This window comes from Mus caroli, chromosome 2, assembly GCF_900094665.2.
Source record: "Mus caroli chromosome 2, CAROLI_EIJ_v1.1, whole genome shotgun sequence".
Classification (NCBI taxonomy): domain Eukaryota; kingdom Metazoa; phylum Chordata; class Mammalia; order Rodentia; family Muridae; genus Mus; species Mus caroli.
This window is the reverse complement of record NC_034571.1, coordinates 120,602,838-120,616,461: the sequence shown is the minus strand read 5'-3', so window position 1 is coordinate 120,616,461 and position 13,624 is coordinate 120,602,838. Positions and strand designations below refer to the sequence as shown.

Genomic DNA, 13,624 nt, shown 5'->3' with positions numbered 1-13,624 from the left:
CTGTCGAGTTTGGGTATTGGATTTAGAGGGCTGTCTCCTGAGAGTGAAAAGAAACTGGGGCTCTTGAGAAATCTTTTTGCCCGCAGGCTAGTCCCACATGGCAGAATCACCACCCCCATAGAATTGAGGATTTACCACATGAAAATTTTCGAGAGACACTTCAGCAATACCCCCAAATGGCAAGATTTTAAAACCGTCTCTGGGCCAAGTGTGATAGCACATACGTTTAAGCCCAGTACTAGAGAGGCCCGCGGATTTCTGTGAATTCAGGACTACACAATGAGACTAACAATAAAACCACCTTCAGAGCGAACGTGCAGCGAAATAAGAGTCCCACAAATGCCACGGGGAAGCTCTCATAGCTAATGTTTTCCATGTTAGAACTATTTTTGAAGATTAGTTTCGCAGACTCGGCTTCAGAAAGCTGTGTAGAACAGAGCACCGCATGGTGTGAGGTCGTGATTGTTATGAGACCTGCAGTCAGGGACTCCCGGGGACCTCTACTATCCCTAGGAATCCAGAGGAAAGGAAAGGAGTCTTTTTTTTTTTTTTTTTTTTTTTTTTTTTTTTTTTTTTGCAAAGCCTAAACCGACCGTTTAATGCAACCTGTGGCACGGGGTTGTGGCGCCCGCTGATAGCGTCATCTTGCTGAGCCCTAGCTTTGGTTTCCCTGACAACCGGCGCGGTCCCGCCGGCGGCGGCTAGGCCGATGCTCGCCCGGCGGCCGCGGGACCCGCTGCAGGCGCTGAGGCGCCGCGGGCAGGAGCTGAAGCTGCAGGTAGGTCCGGGGTAGAGGGCCCCACATCCCAGCTCCTCACCGGGAGCCAAGCGCCCGGTTCTAACCCGGGGCCCCCGCCGTAGATAAAACCTCCAGAAAGCCTTGCGGGTCAACTAAGAATTCGGTCTAACGACTCACCAACCCTCAACACCCCTCATCCCTCCGGCCCTTGTCTAAAGTAGCCCGGCGCCCCTCTCCTTTGAAATTCATCACTTTCTCAAAGTGTAACAGGTGTCAACGTATAGTCTTAATAAACTAACTAAGGACAGACGATTAGTAATTTCAGAAAAGTTAATTTCAAAGATGATCAAACACAAAAGAGGTAAGATCACAAAGATTGTAAGTCACAACGCACAGTGCATGGAAGACGTGATGAAACAGGCGATGTATAAGCTATAGTGTATGAGCTACAGCATTTCTGGACAGCAGTTTGACAAGAGATAGCAAATGTTGATCCTCCTAGGCTGGTTGATACATTTCCAGGATACCACTTGTAATAATTTTCAATTTGAGCAGAGATGCTTATTATAATAAAAGAAACTGGATATGAATAAGTGATCAATATTAGAGGGTGGATAAACTCACCCATAAATGTATTATTGTTCCATAGGGCTCCTCAGTTCTTGTCTTGAGGAAAGAGTCTTAGTGACAGGATATAAAACTTAAAACAGAAGTTTATATAGTAAAGCAAAGTGTACTCCAGAGAGACATGAGTGGGCTGCAGGAGCCGGAGGAGCCCGGGAGGTCTCCCAATGTACATTTTAAACAAGTTTTAATCGATATTGACATGAGTGTGTATCCCTCTGTTGGTGATCTTGAAGTGCCCATGTTTGGGGACAGCAAATGTCAAATTACAACATAAGCAATATAATGAAGTGAAGTCTTTTGAGGATGCAGCCCTTTTATACAAGTGTGACAACTGAGTGTTCTTGCCTCCTAAGTTCTAACAGGAACAATGTAACTGCAGCTTCAAGAGTGTTTAACCACAAAGGACTGTCAGGAGACACAGCTACCAAGACAGGGCAGTGGTTTTCCTAGGTGATGTCATTTGTAATTCCTTACCTACCAGTATCATCTGATGGAATCTGATGGTACTATGAAGAGATTTTTGCTAGAGCTTTTGGTGTTAGGGGGTAAAGAATTGTGGTAAGACATCAAGTTAGAAAAGGTGTGTAAGGACGTGGCTCCGTGGTTGAGAGCACTGGCTTCTCTTCCAGAGGTCACTAGTACAGTTCCCAGCACCCATATGGTGGCTTACAGTTGTCTATCTCTTGGGGCTCTGATGCCTGATTCTGGCCTCCGGGCACCAGGCCAGCATGTAATGTACAGACATGCAGGCAGGCAAAGTATTCATATACATATAAAAGAATGCAAAGTGCAATACATACTATTTCAATAATATTTGTTTTACATCGTGTATATAAAAAGACGTAGTGGGAAATCAGGGCGGGCTAGAGTGTACAGCAAACTGCCAATGGTTCTTGTTTGCCTTTATGTGTTTTTTTTTCTCAAGACACTGAATTCCTATTACTCTTAAACATAGCCACAGGGAAAATTATGTAATTATAATCTCAAAAAATAAAAGAGGTAACAAATAGCTGTTACTGGATTGTTCATTTGTTTTTCTGAAATTCTTAATTTATTTTAGACAGGCTCCAACTATGTAGCTCTGACTAGTCTTGCACTTAATAAGTGGACCAGTTTGGCCTTGAGCTCACAGAGATCCTCCTGCTTGCTGGCATTAAAGGCATGGACCACCATGCCCAGCTAGTTTACTTTTTAAGTATGTGATCTAGCACCACATATTTTTTCACTAAATAACTTATTTAATAATCTTTAACAGATTAAGAGATTTCCTAGGCCAGGCATGGTGGCACATGCCTTTAATCCCAGCACTTGGGAGGCAGAGGCAGGCAGATTTCTGAGTTGGAGGCCAGCCTGGTCTACAAAGTGAGTTCCAGGACAGCCAGGGCTACACAGAGAAACCCTGTCTTGAAAAACCAAGAGAGAGAGAGAGAGAGAGAGAGAGAGAGAGAGAGAGATATTGATTTCCTGGTGTTTATATGTTATCCAGTTTGGGATTTTTGTTTCAAAAATACAAAATTTTGTGTGTTTTCACTATAAATAAGTGATACTTTTGAGAAGCTAGATATGACTAACCTGGATTTAAATAATTAAATATGCTTACTTGTATTCAAACATCATCCTTAAATATGTACTGTTTCTACATTGAGGTGGTGGGATCTAGGGGGGTGGAGCCAATATATGAGGGGGATGACAGTCTCCTGCACTAGCCAGCTTTATTTGGAGCATCACACAATTTATACTCTGTGGATAAAGAAGACTCAATGAGTGAAGGTCTCATGAGTTCAAGCGGTATACAATCAAAAGGACAGACCTCATATAGCAAAGACTTGTTTCCATAGAGGTATTTGAATAACACAGCTGAAATAAACTCACTTCTATCTGTTACACCTGGGAAGAGCATAAAAACACATTCCAAGAACAATTGCATATTTTGAAGAAACTGTTAAGAGTGTCTTGTTTGAGTTTTCTCACAAGCACTCAGAATTCTCCTCACATGACTCCATTCTTGGACTGTGTTCTGACAATGTTCTGTTTTTTGTTTTTTGTTTTTTATCAACTGAAACATAATTTAAAAATTTTAAAGTACAAAAGATCTGGCAAATAAATATGTAGACAACTTTATATTTGAATCACAGTAATTTAAAAAAAAAAAAAGAAGCAACTACTATATTCTGGAAGAAGACACATGCAGTGGTGGAATCCTGACTTCACAGAGTTTAGTGGACTCTTAACATGGAGTTCTGGGCCTAATTTTAAATTTACGGAGACAGTGAGAAAGCCAGGGGAAGCTTCAGAAGGACATTATAAAAATAACTTAGTTGGGCACGATGATGGCACATGCCTGTAATCCCAGCATTCGGGTATCTAGGCAGTTCAAGGCCAGCCTAGGCTACATAGCAAGGCTTTCTCTCTCATTCTCTCGCTCTCACACACACACACACACACTAAATTACTGGATTTTGGAATATATATATATATATATATATACTGTTATATTATTAGTTAGATTATACCTAATCTAAGAGAATATTAAAAATACAGGGCAGGGGTGTTGTAGCTGTTTTAGGCCTTGCAGGGTCTTTGTCAGAGGAGGGAATTATGGGTCCACTGAAGAGGGGTCCTCTGGTCATATATCGGAGAAAAGTCTTAACTTGACTAGCTGTGCTGTATCAGGGGATTGCCATCCTGTATTCCTGAAGAGACTTAGAAATTAATTATTAGAAGGCTGTAAGCAGAAGTTTGGTTATAGTGTAGAACCAAGAAGGCTGGGGAGGGGAGGCGCAGAGGCGGAAAAGACAGAGTGGGTCAGTGAGGGAAAGTGGGCGTAGAGTTAATTCTGGGTGACAGTGATTGGTCAGTCCCATTGTCAGGACTGTTGCTCCAAAATGGGCTACCAAAGGAAAGGGCAGGAGAAAATAGAGGATAAAGGGAAAAAATTGTATCTGGGCTGGGATGGAAGGGATGAAGGTCCCCTGTAGCCAGAGTTTCTCCACAGCATCAAAACGTCTTTTTTTTAAAATTAGGTATTTATTTCATTTACATTTCCAATGCTATCCCAAAAGTCCCCCACACCCTCCCCTACCCACCCACTCCCATTTCTTGGCCCTGGTGTTCCCCTGTACTGAGGCATATAAAGTTTGCACGACCAATGGGCCTCTCTTTCCACTGATGGCCGGCTAGGCCATCTTCTGATACATATGCAGCTAGAGACACAAGCTCCGGGGTACTGGCTAGTTCATATTGTTGTTCCACCTATAGGGTTGCAGATCCCTTTAGCTCCTTGGTTACTTTCTCTAGCTCCTCCATTGGGGGCTCTGTAATCCATCCAGTAACTGACTGTGAGCATCCACTTCTGTGTTTGCTAGGCCCTGGCATAGTCTCACAAGAGACAGCTATATCTGGGTCCTTTCAGCAAAATCTTGCTAGTGTATGCAATGGTGTCAGTGTTTGGAAGCTGATTATGGGATGGATCCCCAGATTTGTAAATATATCTGTTGTGGGCTTAGAAGTATGGGGAGGGGGGAGCTTGTAGGACCTTTATCTTGGTATAAGGTGAAGTTCATAGGTAAAATATGTAAAAGACAGGCTTACAACTTAACTAGGAGGAGAATAAGGAAAGAGAGATCAAGGGGTAGAGAGGAACCAGAATGGGCAAGAACCAGAAGCCCATATAGGAGCAGGCTTGTGGTTGAATTTTTGTCTGGCCCCTGTCTCTAGGCATCATCTCTAACCAGTTAGAATTTATTGGTGTGGAATTGGCACTGTTTGAGGAGGGCACAGGGCCTATCCTTAGCAGCTGTCAGATCTAGTCCTCCTTACTTGTGGAACACTGCAGCAGCCAAGGAGTCCAGCAGGGCCTGAAGGGGTTACCCTGATCTGAGTTGGTGAGACAGAGAGGTTTATTGATGCAAAGGCTTCAGTCCAGGGGTCTTAGTTCTGAGTCTCAAAAGCAGTGTCCATAGTCACAGGAAGAGGGCTGATTGGGATGGCCTATGGCCGAATTCGTTCCCTTTTAGAGGTCACTCGAACTGCTTTTAGGCATTTGGGGGCATCAGTCTCTTGAGAATCGCTTCAAAGGCTGACAGAAAGGGGAGCAGCAATGAGTTTCTCAGCAAAGGATCCACCCAAGGGGCCATGATAAAATTTAACAGATGGCAAAGATACAGAACATAAATCAAGAAATAATAACTGGAGAACTTTGTAAGGAACATTAAGAATCAGAGTTACAAAGGAAAACTTTTACACGAAGATTAATATGATCGATATAACAGCCGGTTTTGTGCAACTTCCTGGAGCATGTACCAGTGTAGAAGGGTAAGGTGACTGTGGAAGGAATAGGCACCTGGAGGCCTTGTAAAAGAAGTCAGTGTTCAAGGAAGGAGTCTGAAGAGAAGATGTCTAAGTGATTCTCCTTGCACTCAGATATGATGACCTTTGTATGTTTGTTTCAAACATTAACAATGTCCATTATTATTTAATGAACAAAAAGATCACAAGTAAAACACAATTTTTGGTTAAAAGTAGTTTGCTACGCTGAAATTTTAAAAATTGAGACTATTACCTCAAACGCTCATATTTAGTATTAAAGTATGACTTCATATTTTTGTTAACACAAAATTGTTATAGCTGTATTCCAAGATTATATAGTAACTATCAGGCTGCAAAAGAGACAATTTAAAGCCTACCCCCCCCTTGAAGAAATTATTTTCAGTTTCCAATTTAGAAATATTCCCAGAGACAATGATGCCTTGCTTCCCCTAGTAGAAAGTGCTAAGTTGCTACTCTGGTCAGTACCTGCCATGTCAAGAGTACGTGGCTCATTTTTTTGTTTCCTAGAGGTAACCTTATTTACGAAACCCTTTAAAACCTTCTACACTCTCATTCCACACACTCAACCAACGGATGCAAGCAGTCATGTCAAATCTCTAATAGACAATTTACATGCAACAGGGACTGAAGTAACAGAGGCCTGCTGTGCTCCTGTTGTCAGGGGGCAGACCTCTAGGTCACCACATACCAACCACACTAAGTACATTTCTTAACTTCATTCTATTTAAAAATAAATTGCTTGTTTACATTTGTAAGCCAATATAACCAAATTAAATGAGTTTTTACAGATACTGGCTTTTGGAATTTAAGAAAACATTTACAAGCCTCAATGCCAAACCCTGTATACCTTGTAGGCTTCAAGGTAAGAGTGCAGGCACTGGCCCTGGAGCTCTCTATCTGGGTAGAGACCATAGTCTCAAAGCATACAGATAAGCCCAGGTAGGATAGAGACTTCTTGTCTAAGTCATCTCCTGAAGAATCTAAAGCCTTGTGTATCTATCACTCATAATAAAACCTTATTATTCATTTAATAATATCATTTTTTGACTCTACAGATACAAAACCATGTCCCAGCAGCGTCCAAAGCATGAGATGACAGAATACCTGGCAGCCTCCTTTATTGATGGCAGCACTTGGGTGGTAGATGTGGACCCTGGAATTAGCTTTCCCAAAGAGGAAGAACTGAGTACCAGCAGACATCAAGGGCAGAGTAATTGCTATTTTCCCCACGTGGCCAGCCTGACCAGAACAGAGACTTTGGAGGAAATTAAAAAGAAAAGTAAAAAACAAAACAAAACTTGGGCCTGGAGAAGATCAGCCAAGTTCCATCTCCAGAGCCACAATTCTTAGTAGAGTAGAACAGTATGAAACAAAAGTCAATCCTACCACATTTGAGTCTTAGTAAGACTGAACCAATGATGTACAGAGCCATAAGCAGTTTGTGTGTGTCTGCAGATAGCACAGACAACTGGGGGCCTTTTATCTCTGTACTGGCTGGTTTTGTGTGTCAACTTGACACAAACTGGAGTTATCACAGAGAAAGGAGCCTCCCTAGAGAAAACGCCTCCTTGAGATCCAGCTGTAAGGCATTTTCTTAATTAGTGATCAAGGGTGGAGGGCCTATTGTGGGTGGTGCCATCTCTGAGCTAGTAATCTTGGGTTCTATAAAGCAAGCTGAGGAAGCCAGGGGAAGCAATCCAGTAAGCAGCATCCCTCCATGGCTTCTGCATTAGCTCCTGCCTCCAGATTTCTACCCTGTGTGAGTTCCAGTCCTGACTTCCCTTGGTGATGAACAGCAGTGTGGAAGTGTAAGCTGAATAAACCCTCTCCTCCCCAACTTGCTCCTTGGTCATGATTTTTTGTGCAGGAATAGAAACCCTGACTGAGACACCCTCTTAGCTGTTAAAGATACAAACAGGATTTTCCAGGCTTAGCTAGGCAGACACACAGGAGGAGGGGAGTATAAGGCAAAGGATTCTTTGTTACCTCAGGAACAATCTGTGAAGATGTGAGCTTGAAGGCTCAGCAGAAACAGTTGGCACTTTGGCCCTGGACATGGTTTTAAGCCAGAGCCTTGAAAAATATTTAAGTGAGCTGTGAGTTTTATGGGGGAGGAGGTCTTGGAGGAATTGTTCAAATCAGTTGAGATATTAAAAATATTCAGAATTTAGGCCTGCAGTGGCTATTTGACCAGTGTATTTTGAGGACAGATTTGCACTAAAGGCAAAGGAGAGTTACTGTCACTGGTTTCAATTCTATAGAAAATTTGGAGTGGATGAGGAACAAAAGCAGAAACGGGTCAATATCCAGTCACTTAGAGCGTCCTCAAAATGACCAAACACACCTGTGAAGCAAGTGACCCCAGCTGTCACAGTGCCAGGGTTGAGAATCCACAGGGCCATGGGAGGTTCTCAGAGTTTTTGGCTGATCTAGCAGTTCTCTCAGCCATAGAAAGTCTCCCAAGCCTAGAAACTTGACCAAGCAGGTCTCAAGAGACAGAAGACAGCTCCAGTGAGCTCCCAGACCTGACTGGGTGCCTCTGAAATAGGTTGAGGGGATGACCTTGGCCCAGGATTTTGCTATGTTGCATTGCATGTTCTGGTCTAATGCAACATGGCTTCCCACCTAGGTTATACTGTGTCAGGGCGAGACAGAACAGTGAGAGAAAGGAGAGAGAGAAAGGAGAGAGAGAGAGAGAGAGAGAGAGAGAGAGAGAGAGAGAGAGAGAGAGTCAGTCAGAGAGTCTTAGTCAGGGTCTCTATTCCTGCACAAACATCATGACCAAGAAACAAGTTGGGAAGGAAAGGGTTTATTCAGCTTACACTTCCATACTGCTGTTCATCACTGAAAGAAGTCAGGACTGGAACTCAAGCAGGTCAGGAAGCAGGAGCTGATGCAGAGGCCATGGAGGGATGTTCCTTACTGGCTTGCTTCCCCTGGCTTGCTCAGCCTGCTCTCTTATAGAACCAAGACTACCAGCCCAGAGATGGCATCACCTACAATGGGCCCTCCCTTCTTGATCACTAATTAAGAAAATGCCTTTCAGCTGGATCTCATGGAGGCGTTTCCTCAAATGAAGTTCCTTTCTCTGTGATAACTCCAGCTTGTGTCAAGTTGACACACAAGACCAGCCAGTACAGCAGGGAAACTTATCAGTTATTGTTTTCAGGATTATTTGATCTGGAGACAGATTGACTCAGGAGCTCTCTTTTTTATTTCTTAATTATCTTTCCCTTTCCTTCCAGATCCTGAGATGTGCTACTGCTACTCCCTCCTCACTCTCAGCCCAGCCCCACTCTCTTTCCTTGCCTCTTTTTCTTTAATCAGTGTTGTTGGTGTGTGTATATTCCTAAATATATAAATACAGCCTGCTCCTGCTCCGTCTGTATAACGTTACTCTCACGTATGTTTTCAGGGCTGACCATTTGCTATTGGTTAACCATTTGGTGTGCTCTTCGCTGGGGAAGGCTATTTCCCCTGCTCTCAGCCTTCCTTAGTTGTCCGCATTTCTCTGTCTAGGCCAGTCTCTAAGCTCTATCTCTTTCACACTAGCATGTCTATTGGGGACGCCGGGTTGTTCAAGTCTTGTTGGGCAGCCGTATTGGTGAGACTTTTATCAGTCTGGCTTCTCTCAGATTTCTAGGAGACAATCCCACAGCAAGCTTCCCGTTCCTTGGCTCTTACAATCGTTCCATCCCCTCTTCTGCAGTGATGCCTGAGCCTTAGGTGCAGTTTGTTGTAGATGTATCAGCTGGGACTGGGCTCCACAACTCTGCCACTTTGATCTGTTGTGGTTTCCTGTAATTGTCCATTGTAAAGAAAGTCTCCTTGATGAGGTGTGAGAAGCCCTTTAATGCCATATCTGGAAAGGACATGGTGATACTATTAGCTAGTTTTGCCAGTGCCCATACCTGAAGATATTCATATTGGCATCTGTGGACCAAGGAATCGTCTTTCACTTGGACCTTGGATGGATGGCTCTGCCCTGGGGGTGAATTTTAATAGCATTTTTTGTGGGCACCAAACTGCAAGAGTGAAGAGGAAGCTGGTGAGAGTTGACCTCTCCTCTCCCACTCACTGCCTTTTCCGCACTCTCTATAGAGAAGCCATAGAATGTGTGCCTCTGTGGGAGCTTAACAGAGGTAAGGAGAGTGCCCATAAAACACTAGTCAAAGGAAAGTGCTGGCACATCTGTAGTGAAGAATAAACCAAGCCACACAGGATGAAATCCCTCAAAAGCATGGGGCACAGGAGAGCTTACACAGAGTCATGCCAGCCAGTCCCTTCAGCCCCCGTGAGTGGGAAAAACTCACTTGTAGTGAAAAAAATGAGCTGGTTTTATCTCAGGAGAAATGGAGCATGGATTTATTAGGAAGGGAGTAAAGTCATTTGTGGGGCAGTTTCCTACATCTTGGTAAGGTTCGGGGTTATGAAGCGAATCCGTCTGTTAAAGTACAATAAACATGCGCCTCAGGGTTGTACAGATGTACCTGGGACCTTAACAGAGCACTCTAGCTAGTGAAGCCAGTGGTGTATGATTTGAGGGAATACACTTATTGATGGTTTTCATGGGGAAAAAGACCTGGATAGATAAACAGGCATTATAAGATGCTAATGGTAGGATCCAGGTGTGGCATTTACTATAAAATTCCACTTTATTGTATGCTCATGTTCAAAACTTTATTATCTATTGTGGGAAATTAGTAAAGTTCTGTTTCTCAAGGCAACATGGCAGTTTATACAATGTTTTAAACTTCTCCATCTGCTGTAGGTTGATAGTTTGGTGACTGAAAGCCAACTAACAGGTGCTCTGGAACCAAGTAAAAGGAGAGATATTTACCAAAGGTAAGTACGCTGCCCGCCTGCCTGTCCAGGGGCTAGTTCAGCGGGTGCTATTTAAATGTTGTATAGCAAGTTTCCCCCACCCCCTCTTGCTTGCTCACTCTCTCACTCTCACCCTCTCCGTCTTACTCTTTTCCTTTCCCCCAAAATGAAATAGTAATGGAGAGTAATGTGGAAGGATCAGTGAGTAAATGTCTCCATATGTGTTTAAAACACCACTTTCTACCCAGTCCAATCGGAAGGAGAGCGAGAGCAGAGCCTTGCGGGGGACGGGGACAGGGACAGAGACAGGGACAGGGACGGACTGGAGCCTGCTCTCAGTTTGTTCTCTGTGCTAAGACTCGTGCCTGGACTCTGCAAACTTTGTCTTCATCTTCACAATAACACTGTGAGATGCCTGCTGACATAAATGAGACAATCAAATTAGACATTAAAGCGGGAAGACGACACAAATGTTTTAGGGCAACTGAGAAATCTGAGTTCTCTGAAGGGAGAGCGGGCGCTTAGCTGCAGTCTGATGATGCTAAAAGTTTCCTGTAGATGTAGCACAGATCTAGAAGAAAGCACACTGCACCGGACAGTTGTGGACTTGCTGTTTTCATGACAGTAACTGTAAACACTGCTCAGGGTCAACCTCCATGGCTGAGGCAGAATCACCCTAGTGTCTTGGCCAGCAGAGCCCAGATTTGAAGACCTGGTCACAAATCTCTAAAAGCCATTTGTCCCTGCTCAGGATAGTCACTTTTCAGCTGTCTTCATGTGACCAACTGTTCTCTAGGTGAACAATTAACCTTGCCACTCAAGAAACTGTGGATGATTTGATAAAAAGTAGTGCCTAGTTCTGACAATAGAGAACTGACCTATACTTTATCTTTTCAAATTTTAGATGTATCCAGTTAAAACAGGCAGTAGATGAAAATAAAAACACCCTTCAAAAATTAAACAAAGTAAGTATGATGAATCACCAAAATCTCCTTTGACGCAAATGCTTTACGTGGGGATGATTTTCAGCTGCCAAGAGCCTGGGTTTGCATCAGGGGTGATGTCCAGCCACAGCCGGCTGTGGATTGCTGTTTTCATTTGCTTCTGTTGCTATGATAAACGCCATGACCAAAGGCAACTTCAAGGAGGAAAGTTACTTTGCTTACAGAACACAGGCATCACCAAGGAAAGCCAGCGAAGGAGCTCAAGGCAGAAGCCTAGAGACAAAAACTGAAGCAAACCCCACAGGGCTGCGCCCATCGTCAGCTCTCAGGCTCACATCCAGCTGCCTGCCTTCTCCACAGGCCCACCTGCCTAGGGCTGGGCCTCTGACATAATTAACAGTCAAGAAAATGTCCCACAGGCATGCCAACAGGCCAGTCTGATGGAGGCAGTTCTTCTGTGGAGAGTCCCATTGCCAGGCGTGTCAAGTGGACAGCCAGAATCAGCCACCACCCTTGCCCGATAGCTTTATGATGGAGCTTTACTGGAGAGCAGAGCAGCTGGGATCTCAGATACTGAGACTCTTGCTTTACCCAGCACCACCAGTTCAGGAAACCTGGGAACAATTTGTTTTTTTGGTTTTTTTTCCCCTTTCTTCTGCATTAGATTACTTGTGTGTTACAGTGTAGATTTAGATTTAAAATGTATGGGGAGAGAAGACCTGGTGAAGAGGCTTTTGCTCCCACAGTAACTCTCCTATCAGTGACTGCAGACGTGAGATGAACAGGAATTTCCGTGGTGGCCATGGCTAAAGCCCCTCGGGGCATTTACAGTGGGGACCACCAATTCTGAATGCTTGATCCTGCACTTGAGCAGCTATCTAGCTCGAACCTCTCCAGTGACATTGGGCTCTTCTGTGTCAGAGGCAGGCTGGCCCCTTCGGAGCAATGAAAACCTAATAGTTCCTCTTCCAAGGACAACAAGAGGATGCTTTCAAGGGGTTTGGGGACCTTGTCCCACCAGTAAATGCTGGAATTTAGGAACAAACCTTCCTTATCTTTTGGGCTGCCTAAAATTTTACTACATAAACCTGTCCCATACAGGTTTAGGGATCTGTAATGTATAATAAAGAAACAAGGAAATTCAAATTTTTCATTTGCATTGAATTCTGAATCAGTGAACTATAAACTCTCCAAGGTAAATGTATTCTCACATTGGTAATTAATGTTTCCTTACAACATTATTGTTTTTACACATATTTCTTAGTTTTGTTTTGTTTGTTTAAGACAGAATCTTACTCTGTAGCTCTGGCTGTCCTATATAGACCAGAGTGCCCTCAAACTCACAGTGATCCACCTGCCTCTGCCTCCTGAGTGCTGGGATTAAAAGTGTGCACCACAATACCTGGCTTCTTTTATTTTTTTAAATTTATTTTTATGGGTGTGAATGTATGCCTGTCTGATTCTACGAGCCCCTCATGCCTGCAGTGCCCTCAGGGACCAGAAGAAGTCATTAGATCCCTTAAAACTGGAGTTATAGTGAGCTGTCTCCTACGTGCTGAGAATCTAGCCTGTGTCTTCCACTGGAGCAGTAAGCACTCTTGGTCACTGCGCCATCTCTCCGGCCCTCATGTTATCCTTTTACATTAAATACATTTATGGAATCTGGGGTAGATTTCCCAGTGAAACAGCTGCCTATTCGCCCACAGGCTGATGAAGCTGCACCTGTGGGGAACTATGAGCAGAGGAAGGAGGAGGAACACAGCCTTCTAGAGAAGCTAGCCTGCCAGCTGCAGGAGCTTGCCGTGAGCATCAGCAGGAAAGACGCTCTCAAGTAAGCTCCCTTCTTCCCTCAACCTGTGGCAGCACCTTTGAAACTTGGTTCAGAATAGAGACATACCCGCAGTGTGACCGGAAATGTCAAGAAAAGTACAGGCAATTCGTGGGCATTTCTTGTGGATCCCAAAATGTGTTAGCTCCTGTGAGAGGCGTAAAGAGGCATTGTAGTCTCTGCTCTCAGACCATACTCTAGCAGGGGCAATAGACTAGAGATCTGAAGAGCTAATAAACCAGAGATAGAAAATACACATGCTGCCTTGGAAGCGAATCACAAAAGAAGTGATTTGAGCTGTCCACGAACATCATTTCCTCTTTCAAAGGACAT

At 43.9% G+C, this 13,624-nt stretch overlaps 1 protein-coding gene across 4 annotated transcripts in view; it reads left to right on the top strand.

Annotated features, from left to right (window-relative positions):
* The first annotated feature begins 678 nt into the window (after nt 1–678).
* The window catches only part of Nphp1 (nephrocystin 1), a 49,643-nt gene continuing 36,697 nt past the window's right edge, over nt 679–13,624 (top strand). For all 4 annotated transcript variants that reach the window (XM_021183855.1, XM_021183849.2, XM_021183845.1 and 1 more), the window contains exons 1-4: nt 679–778; nt 10,467–10,540; nt 11,424–11,484; nt 13,170–13,294. In XM_021183855.1, the coding sequence (XP_021039514.1) occupies nt 710–778; nt 10,467–10,540; nt 11,424–11,484; nt 13,170–13,294 (329 nt within the window). In that variant the 5' untranslated portion in view covers nt 679–709. The remainder of the gene's footprint in view (nt 779–10,466; nt 10,541–11,423; nt 11,485–13,169; nt 13,295–13,624) is intronic.